At 30.3% G+C, this 25,475-nt stretch overlaps 4 protein-coding genes across 4 annotated transcripts; 2 read left to right on the top strand and 2 right to left on the bottom strand.

Moving 5' to 3' along the window:
• Positions 1-1,119: 1,119 nt before the first annotated feature.
• On the bottom strand, positions 1,120-3,719 carry LOC143220314 (protein Pixie-like). Its single transcript, XM_076445986.1, has 8 exons — positions 3,507-3,719; positions 3,161-3,378; positions 2,867-3,072; positions 2,582-2,768; positions 2,098-2,504; positions 1,557-1,869; positions 1,248-1,482; positions 1,120-1,167 (listed from the first exon to the last, which is right to left on the bottom strand). The coding sequence occupies exons 1-8, from the start codon at positions 3,717-3,719 to the stop codon at positions 1,120-1,122; spliced, it is 1,827 nt and encodes a 608-aa protein (XP_076302101.1).
• A 1,914-nt stretch (positions 3,720-5,633) lies between these two features.
• Positions 5,634-6,972, top strand: LOC143220317 (arfaptin-2-like). Its single transcript, XM_076445989.1, has 5 exons — positions 5,634-5,805; positions 5,910-6,077; positions 6,169-6,490; positions 6,569-6,746; positions 6,820-6,972. The coding sequence occupies exons 1-5, from the start codon at positions 5,634-5,636 to the stop codon at positions 6,970-6,972; spliced, it is 993 nt and encodes a 330-aa protein (XP_076302104.1).
• Positions 6,973-9,840: 2,868 nt separating this feature from the next.
• On the bottom strand, positions 9,841-10,426 carry LOC143220312 (mitochondrial import inner membrane translocase subunit Tim10 B-like). Its single transcript, XM_076445983.1, has 3 exons — positions 10,403-10,426; positions 10,179-10,274; positions 9,841-10,026 (listed from the first exon to the last, which is right to left on the bottom strand). Exons 1-3 carry the CDS (start codon positions 10,424-10,426, stop codon positions 9,841-9,843), a joined length of 306 nt encoding a protein of 101 aa, XP_076302098.1.
• A 1,237-nt stretch (positions 10,427-11,663) lies between these two features.
• LOC143220318 (nucleoredoxin-like) lies at positions 11,664-25,149 on the top strand. The gene is given in 9 exon segments (XM_076445990.1): positions 11,664-12,161; positions 23,135-23,218; positions 23,220-23,276; positions 23,278-23,406; positions 23,977-24,077; positions 24,164-24,359; positions 24,436-24,526; positions 24,714-24,850; positions 24,922-25,149. Coding segments are annotated over 9 exon segments (1,521 nt in total).
• Positions 25,150-25,475: the final 326 nt, after the last annotated feature.

The raw sequence follows: 25,475 nt of genomic DNA, 5'->3' as shown, positions 1-25,475 counted from the left end.
GATGATCGTATAATACTGAAATTAAATAAATAATTTCTTATTTTATCGTTAGTGCCCTTGGCACATGATTTCACAATTATTTATTACATTTTTTAAAAATCTTGTATAAAATTTAATATATCATAAGAAATATTGATGTTTCACGTGAAAACAAACATATGATCAGTTAATTGTTTCTCATTATATCTAAAATTATTATAATAAATTGTTATACTACGTATATTGATACTGAATAATGTATACCTACAGAGATAACTAAAATAACAGAGTAAAATATCACTAAAAAGTATTTTTTTCCTCTTCGTATTTTATTGTTGTACATACGTAAATTTAACGTATTCAATATGTCAAACACGAAACTAATTTTTTATTTAATATCTCAATGAAGATATTAATGGGAATATTTTATTTTTGGGAGATTTTGTCTTGTAATTACAGCCTATAATTTAAAAATATTTTATTTGTTTACTTAATTTTGATGATTTATAAATAATATGAATCGTTCAGATCAAATAGAAATATCGTTTTAAACAAATTTTTTCTTACTCTTTGCAAAAATATCGAACTTTTGTCCATATTGCAGTATGCATAAAAATATTAAACTTATAAGGTTTATCAAATGATTAATACACTATTTCTTTTTATATTCCAGATGTATTATAATTCGTGTTGCATAGCAGATGTACATGTACATATACGAGATGTTCAATCTCTTAATTTGTTATACATAATTGAACATAAATTATTTATACAAAAAAATGCATTATATTGTTTACATGTTAAGTTGAAAATGCGAACTGTGACGTATATTGATGAGAATGTAAATAAACCCGCGGTAGTAAATTTCGTACAAAAATACGATTTTACTTTCCTTTAAATCAAATTTGTAATATATTGAAATATTTATCAAGACAGCTCTACTATTTATTTAAATAAATATAACAAAAAGGGAAAAATTAATATGCCGAAACGAAGAATATTTCGATTGAACGCAAAATGTGCCCTACTGATATTTAATATATTGTAAGAAATCCATTCCCGGCTTTTAAACGTATAAAGATTTACAAAAATTTCTTATTTTATACCAGCTGCTATTCAACTTATAAATAACATCATGTTTCATTCCTCAAGGAAGAAATATTGCCCAGCTTTCTTTTGTTCCAAATCCTATTAACAATAAAAAAAAATATATTTTAGAAATTGATAGTTCAAAAAAATAGATAAATACTTAAAATATAGTAACGTACCTTTACAGACTGACTCTTATTAATCCTTGGTCTGAAATTGTTTGGGTCTCTTCTAAATGTAATACCTAGGAGTTCTAAAAATCTGTTCATTCCATTCAATAAAGATTGTGGACTGTGAGCTGTAGTGCATAAAGATGGAGTACCAGAGAATACAATTACACGGTCAGCCAAGTACGTAGCCATAATAAAATCGTGTTCTACTACAAATCCTGTTTTCTTTGCATGTAGAATAAACCTGAAATAATAGCATGTTCTAATAATATCTTAAAACAATAATTATGAATATAAATAACAATAATTTCCATTTACCGTTTTATTACTTTAGCTGCAACTAAACGTTGTTCAGAGTCCAAATAAGCAGAAGGTTCATCAATCAAATAAACATCAGCAGGTTTTCCAAGGCATAGAGCTAAGGCTACTCGTTGTAATTCTCCTCCAGAAAGATTTTGTACTTCTTGATCCATAATATCATCTATTTTCAATGGTTTCATAACATCCGTCACAAATTGAGGATGAACATAAGCATCTCTAATTTTTTCATGTAACAACTGCCGGACAATTCCTTGAGATTTGGGACTAATTTTTTGTGGCTTATAACTAATATGTAATTGAGGAATACTTCCTGCACAGAATAAAATTATACTTTAGAAACTTACCATTTTCTATTTAACAAAATGCATAATAACATAAAATCAAAAAGGAGTACTTCTGTATGATATTTATTAGATTGGTGGAAAAATAAAACAAATTAATTAAACAATAGATTCTTTTTCTCTTGTTCATTACCAGCCTTATTCTTTCATTTTCCACACACTTCTTATTTAGATTAAATAAATCAAACTTTATTTACCTGAGCCATCATCAGGTGGTAAATTACCAGCTAACATTCTAATGAATGTTGTTTTCCCTGTTCCATTTTCACCAAGTAGTACAAGAATTTCTGAGTCTGTAAATTGTCCCTTCTCGACATTTAATTTAAAAGAACCCATTGTTTTCGTCATTGCGGGATATTCATAATGATTCATACGTTTGACTTCTTCCTCAGTTGCACTTTCTGCCACTTTAAATACAAGAGATTCTTCACGGAATCTCAAATTTTCTGTCGGCACGAAACCATCCAAGAAAATATTTATACCTTCTCTAACAGAGAAGGGCATAGTGACAACACCATATGCTCCAGGAACACCATAAAGACAACAAATAAAGTCAGACAGATAGTCTAAAACTGATAAGTCATGTTCCACTACTATTATAAACCTGTTAAATTTTAATAACAGTTTAAATTATATAAGTAAAATTTTTATTATATTATTTTAGTTATTGATACTACTTACTTATCTGGATGAATAAGAGATCGAATAGTCAAAGCTGCATTGAGACGTTGTTTTACATCTAAATATGAAGAAGGTTCATCAAACATAAAAATGTCTCCATTCTGAATGCATACCATAGCACAAGCAAAACGTTGAAGTTCTCCACCAGAAAGTGCATCAATACCTCTGTCACGTATGTGCATTAAATCTAAAAAAGAATAAAATTTCTTTAATCAGTTTCAATTATTTTTTTGCCAAATTCAAATGTTTGGAAAATATAATTCTTTAATATCAATATAAACTTACCCAGCATTTTACAAATATCTATTTGATTTTTACATTCATCTTTTTTATCTAGAAGCTGCTGTACAGTGCCTTTTACAGCTTTAGGAATTTGATCTACATACTGAGGTTTAATAAGAGCTTTTAAATCATCTTCCAATATTTTGGTAAAATAATTCTGCAATTCACTACCCCTAAAATGGCTTAAAATTTCTGTCCAATCTGGTGGGGTCCTACATTAGTTAAATAAAAGAATCCATAAGTTTATAAAAAGAAAAAATCGTTCATATTATGTGAAAAAAATATGTAATCATTCATACAGAGAAACGACCCAAATTAGGCTTCTGCTTGCCTGCCAAAATTTTAAGAGCAGTTGATTTCCCAATTCCATTAGTTCCAACCAAACCCAATACTTCTCCAGGACGTGGAATTGGCAGTCTATGTAGTTTAAATGAGTTTTTTGAATAACGATGTGTAGTCTCTTTTTCTAAATTACTAGGAAGATTAATGATAGATATTGCCTCAAATGGACATTTCTAGAAATGTAAATTAATTATGTATGTAATAAAATGTATATTATACTGTTTATTAATATGCAATGACCTTAATAGTATTACATATATAAATATATTTTTTAAAGAAACATCTGTAACATTTATCTTACCTTAACACAAATGCCACATCCAATACACAGTTCTTCAGATATTGATGCTATTTTACTATTTGGATTAACTTCTATACAAAGTTTTCCCATTCTTACTACTGGACAAGACCTTTTGCATTCTTGTCTGCACCGTTTTGGTTTACACTTATCAGAATTAACAATAGCTATACGAGTTAACCGATCGGTTTCCTCCATTGACTTTTTTGGTGGCATGGTAGTAAGATATTTACCTTCCTAAAAGTATCATTATAAAATTTAAGTTTAACAAAAGGCTACAAAAATCTATGAAACTCTTAACTCTATTACACTTTATATATTAATAGCACTGTATATATTACATGTAAAATATCAAACTTTATATAAAATGAACATTATAATATTGTAACTAATTATGGCTATTAAACAACAAATATATAATTACTATAAGACATTAAGAAAATATAATTTCAAAATGAATTCAAATTATTCAAATATACATGTTTTAAGAATAATTTTGCTTCACATATTATATCTTTAAACAGTCAAATAATTTTTTTAATTCTCAAAATTTTGTTTACTGATGATTATTATAAATAAATGAATTACTTAAAAAATAATTCAACATATGTTCTACTTAGATTTCATTAGCAATGAATAATCACTTTCTCAATGAGAAACAAAGTTAAAGAAATTAAATTAATATCAAATATATTATACAATAATTTTTATATATTTGTATTAGTCAAAATGTTTAATATATGAAAATATAACGCTTAATTTTACCACGAGTTTCTAACCTCTGGTAATTAATAATAAGACATACTAATATGATAGTACTTTATAAATATATCGCATAATTAATAAAAATAATTTTTTTGGAATACATCAAATCGCTATTTCATAGTATATAGTATAAAACATGCTTAAATATATACCTGTCAAAATCAAAAACGTGGAGGAAACCCCTTTACAACCTTTTCGAAGGAGCTTCCGTACTCCTACACCACCACATGCCCCGACTTCGATCATAGAATAATAAAATATAGAATGCATACTTGATATAAAATGCTAGTACTCTTTTAAGCATTTTTTACATTTTTATATTTTTCTAACTAATAAAATATTTATATTATTAATTTATACAATTTACATAATTTCAAAAAAATCGAAATACTATTGAATTAACTAACAATTTGTAAAATATCATTTATAAATTGTAAGGCGTATAATTTACATTATATACAAACTATATAATATTTTGGCTTTAAATACTTTATTTATATTTTCATTAATATATATATAACAAAATGATTATATGTTACAGTCTAAGCAAATAGAGAATAGTACAAAATAAAATGTACAAAATTGTTACAAATTTGAATTTTCGGGTGTTTCCAAAGATTGTTTGCAATATACGCCATCTAGGTTGGTATATTGCACCTCTTATGAAGCAATATAAAGATTTGTTCTGAAGTTTTAAGCATAGAATAATTGAAATTACTTATATCTTCTGATTTTATAGTAAGTATTGACGTGAAATAACATTCTTTTATTGTTTAGAGATTTTAGTTCCTGACTATTTCAACTATACGCTACTAACATACATGAACAGATATTAGCCTAACCGTATTTGGTTTTAAAACAGGTGTCATATGACAATTTTTGATATATCTTTTATTTATGTAATTCACTCAGTTGATGAAGTGTGAAAAATGAATATATTATAATGTATTAAAATAACTATAATTTATTTTTACACGTGAGATTTTTCTGTTTATGTATACCAATTTTTATAGACGTGTACAATATAAAAAATGGCGGTTTCACGTAAACATTTTTTTCTTTCACAAATGTTTTAACTTCTTATTAGTTTTGATCTTGAATGACCTTATAAAATTATTACATATGTAAATATATATCCGTACTTTTTTTAATTTAACTTCCAGTAATGTTTTGATTAATTTTCAGTCTTCATTAATTAGATTTGTTAAGACATAATCTTTATTTTAACATTAAAACTTATTCAAATTTTTTCATTTATTTATTTTTTTTAAGTTTTAATTGGTTTAACTTTTTATGTAAATGTGTGTTAAATATATCAATGTATTTTTTTTATTTATGTTAAATATAGCTATTAGATTAAGTGGAATGGAGCGAAGTATTTATGAAATGTTGAAAGATGCTCCATCGTTAAATGATAGTGAGAGTGCAGTTCATAGTGGAACTCCTCCACCCCATGTACCAAACAATTGTAATAATGATAATCAACCTAGGCCAGCTACGATAAATTTAACCTTGGGTAGTCCTACATCACAAATGTGTAAGTTATTTAATTACTAATATATAATACTAAAATATAATGTAATGAATTCTTTGAAAAATATTAATTTAGAAATTACAAAATTATTTTTGTATATGTAATAGCTGTAACAGTATCTCCAAGTACACCTATTCAAAATGGTGATACTCAAACAATGCGTACTGCTCAAAGTAAAATTGAAAGCATTAAAAATTGGAGTATTTCTACATATAAGTGTACAAGACAATTAATGTATGAAAAATTAGGAAAGTCATCCCGTACAATAGATTCAGGTAAGGTTCTGTGTAACATAGTATAATATATGATATTATAAGAAATCTTAAAATTATTATTATAGTATTATCTGTTAAATGTTATTTACAGAACTTGAAACACAAATTGAATTATTAAGAGACACTCAAAGAAAGTACTGTAATGTTTTACGATTATCTAGAGCATTAGCTTCTCATTTCCATCATGTTGTTCAAACACAACATGCTTTAGGAGAAGCATTTTCTGAATTGGCACAGAAATCTCCAGAATTGCAAGAGGAGTTTCTATACAATTCAAAAACTCAGAGAAATTTGACTAAAAATGGTGAAACATTACTAGGGGCCTTAAACTTCTTCGTTTCCTCTGTTAATACACTTTGTAATAAGACTATTGAAGACACATTGTTTACAGTACGACAATATGAAACAGCAAGGTTATTGTTTATTACAATGTTTTAAGAAACCCAAATATATCGCAAACATTTATAAATAAAAAAAATATTTGTTTACAGAATAGAATATGATGCCTATAGGACAGATTTTGAAGCATTAGCACAAGGAACAAAAAATGATAGTAATAATGCAGCGAGATTGGAAGCAGCACAGGCTAATTATGAAGAGCATAAACAAAACTTAGAAAAACTGAGATCTGACGTTTCGATTAAACTTAAGTTTTTAGATGAAAACAGAGTATGTCTTTAATATTTTATTATATTTTTTTAAGGTAACATATATCATAAAAATTTCATCATTTTCATTTTAGATCAAGGTAATGCATAAGCAATTACTGTTATTTCACAATGCAGTATCTGCTTATTTTTCTGGAAATCAAACTGCATTGGAAGCCACACTGAAGCAATTTAACATAAAGGTTAAATCACCAAATTCGTCTTTACCGTCGTGGCTTGAACAGTAGTTATATTAGATGAAGTAAGTCCAAGTTGTCTAACATGAATAAAAAATGCATTCGTCCATACGAATCTTTTCTCAAAAACCAAAGGAAATGACAAGGTAGAACAACTTTCAAAAACTCTTAAAAATGTACTAATTGTTATTAAGTAATTTATTAGTTTCCATGATTTTTGAAGAAAAAATTAATTATCTAAAAATAGACTGAATTTTTTTCTGAATTATGGTTTAAATATGGTCCAGTATCCGTAATATGTGGTATATGTATCAGTAAATCTTAATTAATAATTACATGCGACAATTAATGCTAATTAAGAACGTGTCTGTTGAAAGGTTTGGTAAAGATTCTATTTATTCAATTATAATGCTTGTAAAACTTTAAAGGCAATAGATATTTAATTTTTATATCTAACTTCTTAGAGAGGTTTTAAAATAAATACATAAATTATCATGATATAGTACCGAGCTTTGAATTTAAAGTATGTACAAAACAGTATTGATTGTTTATTTATATTACATTTTGCATCAATGTAATGAATATTTTATTTTTTTTAATAGGTCAATGAAGTAAATTAATTCATAGATTAAATGATTCTAGTATTTTTCATTGTATTTTAAATATTAAAAATATTGACTGAATTTTAATTGTGGGATATCTACAATCGATGAATTGTAGTTGTATTAAAAATTATTCCCACTATATACATCATCAAAATTAATCTAATTTAAAAAAGTAATCCCCCCAAAATTTTCGTACTTTCAAGTATATAAAATATTCACAGAAAGTCATGCTAAATTTTCAAAGTATACAGCACTGATTAAAATAAATAGAAAACGTTTAATTCAACAATCAATTTGTTTCTATATTGTAAGTCGTTTTCATATTTTATTTCTATTTGTGTATGTATTTAAAAAATGTAGTAAGTACATTTATACAGTATAGGTATTAAAACAGAATAGAAAATTACAATCAAAAAAGTCTATGATTTTCAAATGTATTCAATCATTTCTTCATTCAATTGTAAAATGAAACAAATGACAAACATGTGATACAGAAAATATATCATAATCTTCAATAACTAAACCCTATAATTTGAAAACGATTTTTAAATCCATAAGTATTAAACAGTTTTGTACTTATTTTAATGTATATTGTATGTCTTTGAAATTTGATACAAACCTTTTTAATTTTTAAATCATTGTACTTTTACATGTTTCAACGCTTGAGTCATTATATATAAGTATTGGCTTCATTTATTATTTTCTTATACCTACTAATTTTTATGTTGAAATTAACTGTTTCAAAAAAGAATAGAAATAAATCATAGACTTACAATTAGCCTAATCATATTTTTAAATTAACAGTATTTTCTTTATGCAATTAATATTTGTGTAAAAATGCTTGTAATTACATTTACTGAATTTTATTTCTTTTAAATTATGTTATAAACAATTATTTACATATTAAATATGGTATAGTTATATCAGAAATATAGGTCTGTATAGAATAAATTATTTTTTCATTATTAAACATATTATCATAAAACGCAAAAAATATGTAATTATAATTTAATTTTTAAAAAACTTTTAAGTATTTCGTTATAGAAAAATATAAATTCATTTAGTTTTTTACAAATAGAAGAGTATTGTTTTAGTAAAAAAAAAAAAAGAAATCAGTTTTGATCACAGATGCCTATATTTAAACAAATGGAAAATATTTAACTGTTGCAAAACAGGTTCAAACTAGTCATATTTTGTAAGTGAATATTTAAAATCAAATAAATTGAAATTATGTTTTTATATACTTTCATATACATTGACATTATTTATATATATATTTTTTTTGAAGCAGCAATACATATTATGTATATTGAAACATTATAAATTATTACGCTTCATAAATAGAAAATTTTTAGTATAGATATAATAAATGGATGTATATTTGTTGCTTACACTTAAAGTTTACACTGAAATTGATAGAAATCTAAATTATAAAAATCTATTAATATTATATCATCAATGCCTTTTCCATATGTTCTAAATCAACTCTTCCAATGTGATCATGATACAAACTTTATAATAATATGTATTAATGAATTGTATATTGAATATACATACAGTTTACTATAATTTTCAAATATTTGCTAGTCATTATCTTCATAAATTTCAATTTACGTCTATAAAGCAAATTGTAATTCATGGCATAATATTTTATTTTTTTACTCAATTTAAATTGACTTAAGATATAATATGTCTAAAGATTATTAAAATTTTTTTGAAGACTTTACTATAATTCTACAGAAAATACATTCCATTATTTAACAAATTTTTTAGGAATGTTTAGGCCAATAAAAACAAATACTGTAATTAAATAAGAATAAAATCTTATATTTATTAAGTAGACATAAGGATGAAAAGTAACACAGAATAACTTGAAATATGCAGTTTAAGCACTTTTTAATTTATAAAACATATTGTAGCTACTATATTATGTTCCTAATCATGATGTTATTGTGTGTATATTATGTGTATACAAACTCCAAACAATAAATGAATGCTTATATATCTTGCTTCTAATATTTCTAATAGTTTTTGCTAATTACTAGCACTATTCTTGTCTAAATATTGAATGTTTATTTGAAGATTATGAATATAACTACAAGAAAAAATGTTTATATGTAAAAGTAACTATAGTATATATTATATGTTTATTGTTTTAATAGAATGTAAATGTTTTGTAATATATTACTATAAATAATATAGCAGATAACAATAAATATTTATTGGTTATATAGTTTAGTTTAAAAAAATATTTTGCAGTTTATTGTATCAGAATGTAATTTATAACAAGATAGTAGAACATTTAATTATTAATTTATGAAATAAAATATTTAATGCTTTCAGAATTCTGTTCTTTTTGTTGTGCCTCTAGAGCTGCCTGAGTTTTTTGATATTCCTCCATATTCCTACGAGCAATAGCAGGTTGTACTTCCACAAATATTTCCATTATTTTATGATTAGCATTAATGTGTTTGCCTGAACAATTTTCCACACATTGGACCTATTGAAAATTTAGAAAAGTATTATAATAAAAACAAGTTTTATATTTTTGAATATACATATATTTTTATAATTAATAATTATCATTATTAAACATATTTTATAAATAAAATTAATAGTATATTTCAAATAAAATTGATTATTAAAACACACCTCTGTAGTAGACATATCTCTTGACAAAAATGAACTTACACACGTTTTAAAGCATGTTTCAGATATTTGATTAAACAAAAGTTGAAACTCTTTCATCTATAAGAAACAACATTAATACATGTAATGTAAATGTGATATTACCAATATATAAATATATATTACATAGGTTAGAAATAAATAATTGATTGTTAAACATAAATTGTGTATAACTTATAGGTAAGTACATTTCTAATAGCCAAGGGATCCATATTTGAATTATTTATTTTAATTGCCAACTTAATTATTCAGTTTACGATATTTTAATATTTGCCGGGTTTAGTTTTGTCTAGGTTATATCACGTTTGCATAATATAGCCATGGGTAAAGTATTCCAAGTAGATACCAATCACTAGTATTTTTTGATTAATTTTGTCAAATAATAAAAAACAGATAAAAAGAATAATTTTAATTCAAAGTTTAATAATTAGCAAAAATACCAATATAATTTTCAATAAATTATAAATTGCTTTAAAATGTATTAATCGAAAATATTTTAAACATGATTGTGTATTTTGTTATTAAATTAATATTAAATTTATTATATTGTTCTTTAATTACATTTTCTATAATGAAAAGACTTATATTACTAGTCTAAGCAAAAGAGAAAAAAAAATGTATATTTTATATATATATATTAGAATATATGAGGTTATATATTTACATGTATAAATTAATCGTATTTGTTAAACGTTCATTTTTTTTATGTTTATTTGAGTTTTATATTTTTTATGTAAATATTTCTAAACTTATGTTATATATATCATATACGTATATATATTATAATAAAGAACGATCTTTTACTTGTAATATATTACATTTATATTGTATTAATTACATTTTTATATTTACTAATTTAATAATTTTAATTAATAAGTATTGTGTACTTTAAAAATTGTAATATGCTATAATTATACGTAAAAATTATGTTTACGATTATATTGAAAGTATTTAAATTATTTAACATAATATAATTATTTTAAGCTTCTAAAATGTAATATATTGTATTTATTTGATCGTAATTTGGATAATATAACATTAAATAGTAACATGAATAACGAATAAAACATCGATATAGATTCATATAATATAATAAGTGATAATAGTGTAATATGTGTATTGAATCTGTAAGAATACATATGTAACGAATGAATAAAATATGAATTATATAACAAAAATTTTTGAATTTAATAAATATATTTGAGTTAAAAAATTATAATTTCTATGTTTAGTATCGAGAAGAAGCGCGCTTTAATCGGTGCATTTCGGGGATGCTCGGCTTCGACCGAATCGAACCATTCGTGATTGGTTGCGGGTTCCGAGTCAGCGAAACGTGAATCAGTCGGCGTTGACGGCAAGGAGTAGCAAGTTTGATTCGAAGCAGTGTAGAAACGAAAAGTTTGTCGGTGTTTGTCCTCAGTGATCAAAGCGGGCTAATTGTTACGTGCAATGGCCGCGTGTTATAGCGAGCAGGCATCGTCCAGCTCGGGAAATGTAACAGAAAGATCATCTGAGAGTGTTGAAAAACTAGTCTGTTGGCAACATAAACTGTTTGGTGAAGAACTGTTGCGGTGCAGTCAGGTTAATCAGCAGGACACAAAAGCGTGCGGTGCAAGTGGTGCACTCGTTGATGAAGATGACCGACCAACTTGTGAAGTGATCGGTGTGTACTTTAGTTTCATTAACCCCAGTGCTACCTGCGATGACTTTACGCGTCAGCTGGTCGATTTGTACACGAATGTCAACTCGTCGTCATCATCATGCACGGAGAACGACCGGGATGCAGAGAATTCCAGTAGAGGAAGAGAAAGGAGGAAAAAGTTCGAGGTCGTACACGTGGTTCTTCAAAGTAACGAAGGCCATGTCATTTGCTGTGAAGAAAGTTTCCGTGCACACGTTGCCGATTTACCCTGGTTGACTGTGTCGAACTTAGACTACGGAAGAAATGTAAGATACATATTTTTTGTTCCTTCATGTTTCATCTATAATAGTTCTACTCACCAAGTATTTTTGATACAATCTTCATAGCATATTTCATTAAATTGTTCTTTACTTTGTTAAAATATTGCTATACATAAGTATTAGTTATTATTATATCCATATTGATATTCAGTTCAACGCATGAAGTAAATCAAACTGTAAACATATCTTTGGTACTATATATAATTGTTTTTATTATTAAGTTCTTTAAAATTAAATTAATAATTTCATTCATTAATCGTTAAAAAAAAGACCTTCTTTACGGAGATTTTAAGACATGAAAATATTCACACATCTCGTTTTAATATTTTATACTTATTGCATTGTTTTTCGTACGATATATTTTTATCTTAAGAAGTGTTTCAACTCGAAATGAATATCTGTCAAGATTATAATGAACGAGAAATAATTCCAAAAATAATTGTACTCAAACTGATCTAGATATTTTTATAGATCTGGTCTAGATATTTTTTTGGTTTCAGACAGATATTACCAATTCTTTATGATTTTGATCCTGCAGTCATGCATAAATTCAAGTTAAACTCAATTAAATAATTAGACTCTCTATTTAAGTCGAATAATGACTGCATTGGTCGGTACAGCCATTCGGATAACAAGTAGGTTCTAGCCAATAAAAAATATGTTCTTATTAATTTCAAATTGTACGAAATAATTTTAATGGTTTTCCTGTGTTTTCAAGGTTCGTTTTTCTTTTTCGTACGAGCGTTTCACAATTTTTCGCCGGCTTGTGACTTTTACGGTCAGACGGACTATGATCGATTGAAATTTGTATACACATGTCTGTCATAAAGTTACACATGTACACATAGAGGAGGCACACATGCCGTTATGCAGAAGGACCGTGCGCGCAGCGCCTTTTTTATTTCCAACGGGTGTTTTAACCCCTCGCCAGACGTGCTATTTAGGGTCCGATTTTATTTGCACCAACACACGAGGCAGAGTCGACTTTCTCTAACTAAAAATCGTTGGTAATATTTTCCACAAAACATCTGCCGCTTTACAGCTTACTACGAACGTGCTTTTAGTCAGGATCAAATTTTCCTTTTTTAATCAACATTTGCGGGATTTACTTCTTTGAGAGTTACTTGAATATCTTATTTCTCGTTTTTCTTCATTATATAGATATTTTACACGTAGATTTTGTTAACCTTAACTTTTATTATTCGATAAGCAAAGGGAACGTAGCTCTATGAAAATAGTTATGTAGATAGATTAAAAAATAATCCTAGGGATCCAAGCAAAAGTGTTGTCAATTAAATCAACGTTTCCCCGACAGAGGGTGCTGCAAGGAATTCAAATTTTAAATCGATTAACTTTCTTTCAGAGAACTCGCGATATCATTTTAATTGAAGCCGGGTAAATGAACAGATTTAAATTGAAACGAGAATGTTATTTGCAGCGATTAAAAGCAGACGGGAGGTCTGCTTCGTACATTGATCTTTTCATCACCCACGCACCTCGATGACGCACGTATCTCTTGTCTCGAAAGTTTGAGTGACTCTACGTTACATTACAGCACTTCGCACACGTATAGCTTATATTTGGTTTCCCCCATACTTTTTATGCAAGTTAACGAGCTTCTAGTATATTGCACCGGAGGAACGAATTAAAAAGGAAACAGAAAAGGAAGATAAAAGAGGGATGAAAAAGAAAGCAATGCGTGATTTCTATATCGAGATACGAGACAGCAGTTTATATATAATCATGGTGTGTAATAGAGATGGTTTAAAATTTCTATGTAAGATTCCTTCTTGGTACTTATTTATTTGGTACATATATACATCAACGCCATGTGAATGTAAGACGTTCGGAAGTTGTTATTCTCCGTCTTTTTTCCACGATCATTAGTTAAGCCACTTGAATTGTTTGTGTTTGTGATACACACACATATATATATAATACACTCAACTGATTTGTGAGTAAATGTAACGATAAGCGTCCTGCGCAATTAGCGTCAAGTAGCCTCGTGCTTCTTCCTTGCTTGTTATTCCGCCTATCTACCTGATCCACGTTGAAAATCACCCCCTTGAAATCGTTGGTTCTTTGTATACCATTCCATTCATTTAACAATGAGAAGAGCAACTTCGGTTCTTGGAACGTTGCGAGAAAGAAACGATCAAATTCGTTTTCTCTTTCCCCCTCACTTTCCATCTCCCTTTCTCGTTCAATGTTTTCTTAACTCGCATTGAAGGTAAATAAAGAAATCTGAAAGTCGAGCTTCTTCCAGTGGATGCCAGGGGTCCTTAAACAGCTGCATCTTTCAGGCAAGTTTTCAATTCGATTCTTCCCCATTGGATGCTAAAATGTTAAAAATAATATTTCTCGAGGTTATAAAGTAAATTTAATGAATTAAAAAGATTCGAGTAATTGGTAGAGATTATGCCTTAATAATATTAGCTATCGCGCCCTTACCATGCATCGTTAATGCAGTTTGTATTGACCTCTAGTGGCAGCTGAGGCTGATATCTTTTATAATAGGACTACTTAAGAAAGGAGTGGGGAGCTGTCCAGTTTGCTTGACAAAACAGAACGGTTAGCGGTATCAAGCAAGTGGCGCGGCGCTAGTGTCCGGTTACTTGAACGGCTAGGTAATAGAAGTGCGCTGCTCATCGTTTGTACGACGTAAACCGTTTCATAAAGGTACACGCCTTTGGCTTCGACGGGGAAGCGCCCGAGAAAAAAAAAAGTCAAACCGAGCAGCCTTTGCATTCGGGGTGGGCCGGACCCATATCTTCCGCAAATAGCTTTCTCATTCGGCCGGCGAGATCAAGAAAGCGACGAAAGGTAGAAAACGAAAAGAGAGAAAAGATATGTTTACGTTTAAGTATACATCGAAAGGAAGGAGAGAGTGAATTGGTGGCGATGCAGGTCCCTTCCCACGGAAACGACTGAAATGGAAAGAAGCAAAAAGGAGGAGAGAAACGTTGGAATCTAGATAGACTTTGAGGTAGTTCGTACACAGAGTGGTCCATACGCGGCGCTATGTAACCCCTCTCCCTTCCAATGCCTTCTTTTCCGCCCACCCACATCCACCTCACTTTTCTCTCCTGCTCCTGTCTGCTTTTTAGCTGGCACATCGTGCAGATTACACACGACCTACTCAGTAGTGGTCAAAGAAAAAAGTGAAGTACGTGCGAATCGCCCGAATAAATGTATCGTAGTACCTATGACTCGAAAACTCACGTGAAACCCTCCGGATGCTTTGACGCGGTGCAGCCGACAGTATCATACGAATAAAAGCGGGAAAAGTTGCGCGCGAAAAAATTAGATGTTTGCCGCGTACGTACGGATGCTCTTACCCGTGTCTTTTATCTACTTAATTCGTCTCACTAGAATATATTATCTTAATTTCTCCGATTTATTCTGTTTAAGTGATATTGAATCTCTTTTTTGCTACACGGTTTTACTATGTTATGCGCATTTATTTTCTTATTTTACCGAATATTTTGATGAAAATATAAACGTTTTTAAACGTATTTTCAGTGTTATACGTAATCCTTACAAAATCACCCCTTAGTAGGATGCGAGCGGTTCTTTCATGTTCCGCAACATTTTCAAGCCATATACAACGTAGTGGTTTGCGTGTAATTGAAAGCATGGTAGTCTTAAGACGCTGCTGGGGTTGACCAATGGTAACACAGTGGTCTCGTCAGTCTTGGTCGGACGAGAGACGTCCGGGGAGACCGCGATATCTGTATATATCAGGGGTGCACAACTTTCTTAAATATATTTCATTTATAATACTGACTCAAAATGTCTGTAAAAAATGTACGTTTTTCTAACAAATATTACATGTACATTTTAATGTGGTATATTCCTTTAATTACGACACAATCGTTCGCATATATTATAACCTATACTTTTTTTTACAACAGTTATGAAATTCGCGAGGTTATGAATTGTAAATATTAATTTTTAATTGTTATTCAAATATGAAATAATCCTTAAAAATAATAATTTTGAGAAACTATTTACATCTTCGTGAGAAATGTTCAGCGGTAAGAAAATTTTTCCGCAAAAATTTACCGCGACAAAGGCGTGTTGTGCACCTCTGTCGTTCACGAAGGAGACGATTGAACGCGCGCGAACGAGTCAACAGTGATCTCATCCCCTCCCCACCATCGCTCGTCTTCTACCCGATGTCACGGTATGGTAAAGGGTTCCCCCTTCCGGAGAGACTAAGCGGCAGAGTATCCCATAGGAAATGAAGATCGAAAAAGTCACTCTCCGAATTTCCGTCATCTTATTTAAAATCTTCTTTTACATATTTCCGACATTACTGAAACGAGTAGTTTTTGAAAAAAACGTAAGTCATATATCCCATTATAACAACCGTGATTTTTAAACTCAGCGAACATTCAATATTCGTTTATTATCGTAGGTGTCCCATCATAAATATTCTATTGTACATGACTAATCACTGTACCGCGATAGAATAATTGTATCACACATGCATTTTTCGTACCGATACAACTACTGCTAGAAGGGAGAAAGAGAATCGACGAGGGTAAGCGGGGCGATGGAGCAAGGACGACACGGGGTAACGAGCAAGCAGGAGCGATGGAAGTGGCGTGGTAGGGGACATACAGACTACCGGGGGAAATAACGATAGCACCGTCCGAGCGAGCGGTAGCAACGCCAAGGGAGGACGTACGCGTTATCGACCGCTCGAGACGGAGACGGCGAACGCGCGTATATACAGGGTGTCCGTTTTTAATTTATTATTGCAAATATTTCGGCAAAGTACATTGTGTAAAAAAGATCCTTATAGGGGACATCTATGGAAAAATCATAAGGTATAAGCAGAATAATATTAGATGTGTTAAAATCAAGTGAAGGTTAGATGCGTTTTTTTATGTATAAAATTATATTTTTCTTTTTACAGTATTAATCGATGCAGATGCACATTCTTGGTAAATAAAAAAACGATAATCTATTTATACTAAAGAGCTATCGATTTAGGAGATATTTTAATTTCAGTACTGTAAAGTGATACTGGTATAAGAGTCACGATGTTTTAAATGACATGGAGAATCTTTTATGTATAAAATGACAGATGGTATAAAATAAATTCATATATCATATTGTAAAAAAATTTCCTATGTCATTTCTCATAGCCAAAGTAAAATAAAGAGTACCCCTTGGTAGATAGAAGCCAAGGGTAGTACGTGATTTTTGAATAATTAATTTGATTGAAACTTTGGTCATTTGTAGATTTTGTCGCTCTTGAAAATATCCTGTTATAGAGTTAAATATAGAATTTATTCAAATATTCGTGATTAAATTTTTGGTAGAACTTTAAAGTATAGTTATGTTAATGCGTTGAATAAGCACCACCTTGGGTGTGAATCCAACGCGCTAGAGTTCAACGCTGGGGAGCAGGGTTAAATTCCCTGCACATCCACAGATCCTCTTTTCTCAATTTCTTCCTATTTTCTTTCTTATCTATATAAAGTAACTAGTTTATGCATATGCACACGTATATTAAAAGTGAAATAAGTTTTATTATAGATATATTTTCATAAAAAATGTTTATTTATTATTCAAGTTGTATATTTACTTAGTATACATATAAAACACGGAAAGTTTAACATAAAAATATATATATGCGTTAGTTATAGATAAAAAATTATCTTTTTGTTAACCTTTACCTTTTGTAAATGAAAAAAAAGAGAAAAAGAAATTGAAAATCGAAAATTTGCATACAGGAAGAGTGGAATCCTAACCGACAGTGTAGAAGCTTGATACATTATGTTTATCCTATGCTAGTATTCTTATAATATATTAATTCAATTATAATTTCAAGTAATAATGAACCTTCGTTACAGATATTATAAATATTTAGGTATTATAATTTGTTATAAATACTTAATTATAAATACGTTCAAGTATTTAACCACCAATTTATGTAAACAGGACAACAAGAACTACCAGTGTTCAAAGTTTTAATGAAATTGGTCACTCGAAGTTTACGGTTTCCATGTAATAGGCACAACGTTTAACAAAAAGACGAATTGTAAAAATCATCACTTTCCACAACGTCTTTTCTCGATTTGATTACAAAAATGAAAAATCAGCGAAAGGACCATAACAGTTTCCTCTCTAAGCATATCCAATATTCAGTATCTCTCTCTACCTTCGCAGGAATTTTATCGGAAGTATCTAATTGTACGCGACTAATCACCGTAACACGATAGAATAATGGCATCACACGTGCATTTTTTGTACCGATACAAAGCGTTGCTGGAAGGGAGAAAGAGAATCGTCGAGGGTAAGTGGGCGATGGAGCAAGGACGACACGGGGTAACGAGGCAGGAGCGATAGAAGTGGTGTGGTAGGAGACATACAGACCACCGGGGGAAATAACGATAGCACCCGTCGAGCGAGCGGTAGCAACGCCAAGGGAGGACGTACGCGTTATCGACCGCTCGAGACGGAGACGGCGAACGAGCGTATATATACGTCGACTGTAGAAACGAACGAGAAAGCGCCGTAGGAAATGTACGAAGGGACGAGGTAATGCCTCCCAGTGGAGGGTCGCGATAACGTACGATGTCGCACGTTCGGCTACCTAGTGCAGACCCTTCGTACCTTATTCCAACGCTCACCCTTTTGCGTTCGGCTGCAACGCATCGCCTGAGAATTTCGTACACCTCGGTTTGAGTTGATCGAGGAAATACCGCGAAAATAGTCGCGCTTCCTCATAGAGTATATAGGTTCAGTAGAGAGGAAGCTGTTGAGCAGTGAAAGTTTCAAGGGAGGGTTGATTTGTTTGGCGATAGAACCCGCGACAGGTGTCGGCTACGGAGATTTATTGAAATCTCTCTGGTTCTTTTGAAAGCTGATGTAGTTATCCTTTTGTCTCCAGGCAAGCTTGCATCGTGCGACAGTTATTCGATTCTGTTTCCTGCTTCATTGTCTTCGGTTGAAATGGAAAAATTGAACGTTTTGTTACGAACATCGTCCGAAGTTGTTGATCGTGTGGATGGTGAATTTTTAAAATCTATAACGAAGAATATTTTTAGATATGAAAGAGGTAGATAGAACGATTATAATAAATGTAATAATGTATGAAATGTGAATGAAAGAACGAGTCGTATGAATGAGTTACTCGTCATTGAAAAGTTTCAAATGATTGGAAACGTTATTTCATCTCTTAGACTATCCTCCATTATCTACTCCGGTACAAAAGCCTTCTGCAATATGTCCATTGTGCTTCGATCTCTACTCCTTTTGTTCTTTTGTAATCAGACAGCTTAACGGGAATCGGGTATTCAATGCTAACGAATACTATAGTTGATCATCTTCCCCAAAGAAGTATGCAAGTAAGTACTTTCTACTTCCTGCTTCCTCCTTCCGCCGAAGAATCGTTAATGCACGTTCAATGGTACCCAAATTGATTTCTTATTCGGAATGGAATAATCATTTATTCTGAATATAATAAGATCTGGAAAATATTGTTCAAAATATTACTATTAAACATAGTTAATTAAATATAATTAAATTATATTTACGTAGCATATTATTACTTAAATTTACATAATTATAAAATATAGAAACAAATCAATCTATTAGTATATGGAATTTTGCAACCTAATTACAAACTAATTGCAGACTAGGTAATTCATCCAAGCCTCAAAATTCATTATTATTCCGTCCCTATCTTAACTCTGAAAAGCATATAAATTAGAAGCTGAATCTACTTAATTATTTCTTATTAGTTATCAATTACAAATGTATTAATATGAATTACTACGACGATATTCTCGTGTTTAAAAAGTCCATCAAATACCAATTGCTTATCTGTTAAATATCAATTTGTGGTTATCTTCAGATTCGTTGAATTCTCAATTATCTACCTCTTTAATAACCGTGCTGCACTTAAATAATTGGCTGTTCTTCATTAATTTACCGACCATCGTCGCGCCATTCAAACATTACGGTGTATCGATGCTGTTCTTTATGGTTCATTGAGCCGAATCGTGTAAAATGATCCAAAGTCAGTGATCCGTAGGTAACTGTGAAGTGCCAGTGAAGTGAATGCAATGTAGAAAGTTACCACTCATCATGGCTGTAAAAACCTCAACAAGAAAAGGGCTGGTATCAAGACTCGGCAGATTTCCTTCGAGAAATTTCCAAAGAAATATGAAAAACATCTCAACGCAACATAAAATTTGTAGTTAAGAAAATTATGAAGCGCATTGACATTCTATTTTTATAGTAATTTTGATATTCATACTTACATAATGCTATCACATTTCCATCATATTACTACGTTTATTATTCGTGATAAACATTTTACATCACATGGATTCCAGAATACAAGCTATTGAATTATTCTCCTATCGATAGCTAAAATCAAATAAGTAGGATCATTCGATGTGTACATGAAGCGTGTAATACATGGAGTGCTTTCATACAAATCCCTCCAGCACAGACTACAAGATGGAATGGAATACCTACCTAAGGCTCAAGTGACTGAAGATCGACTATTCACAATGTAGGCATCAACCACTGTGATTTCTCCTACATCAGAAAACAAAATTTTGTAACAGTTTAAGTATGACACTAAAAAGAATTAAATAAGATTTATATATCAATATAATAAGGTGTACACATTATTTTTATATTTTCATTTAGTGCTATGTGCGTGCAAAATTACTAAAACTTTAATGTTATAATTGCTGTAATTGTATAACATTTATATAAAAATTGTTATATAATATCTTGAACGTACAATAAAACAAATATAGAATTCTTTTTTTTTTTCATATTAAACACGTAATAACGGAATTCATGATAGAAAACACAAGATACAAGAAAATAATACAGAACCCGTTATTTTAAAGATAGTCCTAGAAGGAAATAAAATAATCTATGTACTTACATAAACCGCAAAGGAGAATTACAAACTTCACTGGAAGCCGTCCTCCAATTACACAAATTTATTCCAAGCTACGAGGGATTTGAGACTACAGAAATGAAGAAAGTAGCTAGCTGCAGCTGCCGCTTGTTTTAAAATATACGAAAGAATTTCCGCGAAGTCTTGCTGCCTTCGGGATTACTTCTATCCTCTTTTATCTCTGCTCGAGTAGGAGCTTCTCGCTCTCTTATCATCTCTGTTTTCACGGTTGATGCTACTACAATCGTGCAGCCTGCCAGAACAGACGGCGATCCTTATTATCCATAGTCTCCATTCGGTATCGTTCCACAAAAACAGAAAGACACTTCCTTTCTAAAAAGAAAAAGGAAAAAAAATTAATACCTCTCTCGTTTAAAATATAGCGTTGAAAGGATTGACTGCTTATCTAGAAAAAAAGGGAAAAATCTAGCCTCATCTGTATTATACGTATATATATATATACCATTCTCGTGCGCGTTCATCCTTTCTTATCTCTTCCCGACATGAAAAACTTTCAACCAGTTTCTACTATCATGCTCGAGCCTTTTCCCTTTCCTTCCATTCCCTTCCCCCTTTGCCTCTTATAGCACTGTAATCATGCACCCGAGGGCAGAAGGGACAGCGTTCATTGTCAGCAGACATTACTCCCCTGTAGACACTCGTTGCGCCCTTTTTTCGCCGTGCTTGAATTTCGTTGCGTGCTGGGCGAATAACGGAAGAAACAGAGGCGGGCTACGTGTTTCGAATTTCTTGAACGTGCGCGCGCATATATTCGATGCTTCGTTCGCTTCATCGCCGCGTATTCCACTCACGCCATCTGAAATTGATGGGTTTCGATCTTCCTCTCTCCTTACATCTTTTTTCTCATTCTTCCCTTATAGCCAATACACACGTGTACTGCAGCTGAATTCGAGCCGTAGTTTATAAGAAGGAAAACTACATTTGGTAAAAATAATATACCGTAAATCGTCGATGAAAATTACGTTGTACCTTTCATTGATGTAAATATTGACTGATGCATGGAAAGTTACATTTTTCATTTCTTTCTAAAGTTACTTTTTTTAGGAAAAGTGATTTTATAACTTTGTAGTTATAAAATTTCAGAATGTCGGCGATTTCAATTTTTTTTTTTTAAATTAACTTTGCATATTCGTTGGTGCAGGCTATCATTTCAGGTACATTGTAATTTATTTTTTTACTTACAGTTTGAAAAATGTAACCTTGTACGATATATCGAAAGCTGATATTCCTATAAATAATACATTCTGTTTTAATAAACATCGATAGTCTTGCAAAACATATTTTATGCTAAACGCAGGTAATGAACAGTTGAAATTAAAAAGTGACAATACTGAAAATATTTAGAAAAAGAGGTTCGTATTAAATTGACAAAAGTTATCCAGTTTATATTTAAAATATATTAAAATAGTGCTAATTATTCACGTTACATGAATTTATAATTTTTGAAGGTCTGCTTCATCTTTTAAATTAAATTTGTAACTAACTATGGGAAAAATATACTATGGTAAGTTTTAATGGTATTCATGGACAATGAGATTATTGGAGCAGATGATTCTATAATTACATGATTAAGCAGTACGCTTTGTCTCAACTTCATTCCCACACGGCACTTTATCCCACATTTAATTAAAATACAGTTTAATTCATCTACATATAACTTCAATTGCCTATTTAAGCACATTTTCCACACTTTACTAAACAGGTTTAATTTCATTACATATACGTCTTCTTTTTATACATCCTGTATAGCTTATATAATCGATATTTTGTTCTCGACTTCAATCTCTTTATAGAAATATACCAGAACATTTCTATAATCCGTACTTTACTGTCGACTTTATACTTTGATCGTGGACCAAGTCACAAAGATTATTACAATCCGTCAAATGTAAATCTTTTATGACTTGAAACACAAGGGACGAATATTTATGAAGGAGCTTTAAGGATCTCACGAATTGACGTTGGAATATTCTTACAAACGATATCCTTTTTACAGATCAAACTGAGTCGGAGGTATCAGGTAAAGACCGATGTACCGACTTTGATTCTATTGGATGGTTCTAATGGCACGGTGTTAACCAAGAGGAGGAGTAGATAGAATCATAAGCGATCCCACTGGGGCTAATTTTCCTTGGAGGCGGCCCCCATCCGAAGGCTGCTCTTGAAGATGGGCCCTTATTGCCATGTGGAGCAAGTGATAGTAACGAACCAATGCTGCATGAAGAGTTACGTCATTGCTTTAAGGGTATTTACTTCAGCGCACATTGGGTACATATGTGTTTTTATTTCATAATTAATCATACAGCATGTTAGACAAATCTGTATAAAGTACGTTCACTGACGGTGAATTAAAATAAAGGTATTCGTACACTGTCGACTGTTGCGTAGCTTTCTAATCTGAAATATATATTTTTCTGTGAATTTATGTGTTTGTATTTAGACAAATCATAAATAAAGAAGAATTACGAATACTTTTATAATTATTTGTACTTAAAACTGAATATTTTGATAAGTCTATGAATTAAGCGATTAAAATTGATACTTTAATGAGAAAAGAATAGGAAATTCAAAAACGTGATTTTAAGAAATACTATATTGTAATACATAAATAAAGTATTCCAGGAAAAAATAAAAATATCAACTATGTGAATGTTTACAAAGATATGTGGTAAATAATTTAATTAAATTTTAGTGTTAAACTATAACTTATTTCGGTATATACATTTTAAAATATAATATGAATAACAATACATAATTCTGTCCACGAAATGAAGATTGAGCCGCAAATTTTATAAAATTAGGATTTTTCAGATTTTGATCTTTTGTATGTTTATTTAGTGTCCACCTTGTAAAGCATTTACCCCACAACTTGTGGATACTTATAAACGAATTCGGGAAAAAGGTCACAATTTTGAGGTGATCTTTGTAAGTTCAGATAGGTGAGTTGTTAAAAAATATTATATTGTTTATTTATTTATTTATTCTATAAAGATAACCAATTGATATATAATTTTTATAATATCAGGAGTGAAGAGTCTTATAACATTTATATTGAAGCGATGCCATGGCTGAGGATACCTTTTAGACAAGAAGAGAGACGACGGAAATTAACGATAGCTCTCGATGTACAAGTAATACCCACTTTGGTACTACTTGATCCTCGAGATAATATTATAACTGTGGATGGACGCACAGAGTTAATTGAGGATCCTGAAGGACTGGTAAATGAACATTTTCTGAATGAATGAGATTACTACATTATGATTATAGTATTTATAATATATTTAATTATTTTAGAATTTTCCATGGAATAGCCGTTTAGTGAATATTCTTACCGAAAAATACGCTAGTTCGCTACATGATGGGCCGGCAGTTATTCTTTTTGTTGGTAAGTTCATTTTACAATTTTAATATACAATTACAAAACATTATTCCTACATTCATGTCAACTAAAATATTTTATTTTATTTTAATGAGTAATTTATATCTAAGATTAAGATTAATCATTTTTTTATTAGCCTACATATGTACAGAAAAATTTTTTTTTATATCTGGTCATCGTTATGTTTTAATAGAAGGGGAAGATAGTGAGATTCAATTCGCAGAAAGCGTATTATTGCCAGCTGCACAGACGTACAGACAAGATAGACCCGATTATGATCCAAATTACGATGATCCATATGATATTTTCCAATTTTATATAGCATTAGATGTAAGTATTGATTTTATTTAATTATACATAATTATTTTGAATTAATTGACATCCTATTATTCTTATTACAGTGTGAAACATCAGATATTCTTCGTGAATTTATCGGTTTAGACGATGCTGTACCACTTTTAACAGCAATTGATATACCTCAAGGAATTTATGCCGTAATGGAAGATGGTGCCGAAATAACTGTAGATTCTGTACAACAATTTATTGACGGATTTCGTAATGACATATTGCCTATAAACAGAATAGGCGCAGTACACAAGACTGCTAGAAAGGATTACGTCCCTTCTTGAATTTTTGAAGAAATCAATTGACAATTTTATACAAAATATTGGAAGCCATGTGAAGGAAGGAGCTGTTAATTTTTTAAGTGGTCATTATACAACCACAAAAAAAGAAACCCCCCCTCTCTTCTCAATCCTATCTCTATAATACCATTGCTCCTTTCGTAGGAAGAACCTCCCGCAAAATGGCGCTCGTATTCGCACACCCCTTTGTGGAATTAACCAAAAGACATGTATTATATATTATAGTCAATAAAAACTGAGCGAATTGTATATTTAAGTGTACACATGCGCACGTTAATATATTATATAATGTATTACTTAATAAATGCCAA

This window comes from Lasioglossum baleicum, unplaced genomic scaffold, assembly GCF_051020765.1.
Source record: "Lasioglossum baleicum unplaced genomic scaffold, iyLasBale1 scaffold0756, whole genome shotgun sequence".
NCBI lineage: Eukaryota > Metazoa > Arthropoda > Insecta > Hymenoptera > Halictidae > Lasioglossum > Lasioglossum baleicum.
Note: the sequence above shows the minus strand (reverse complement) of the source record. Positions and strands in the feature narration are given on the sequence as shown.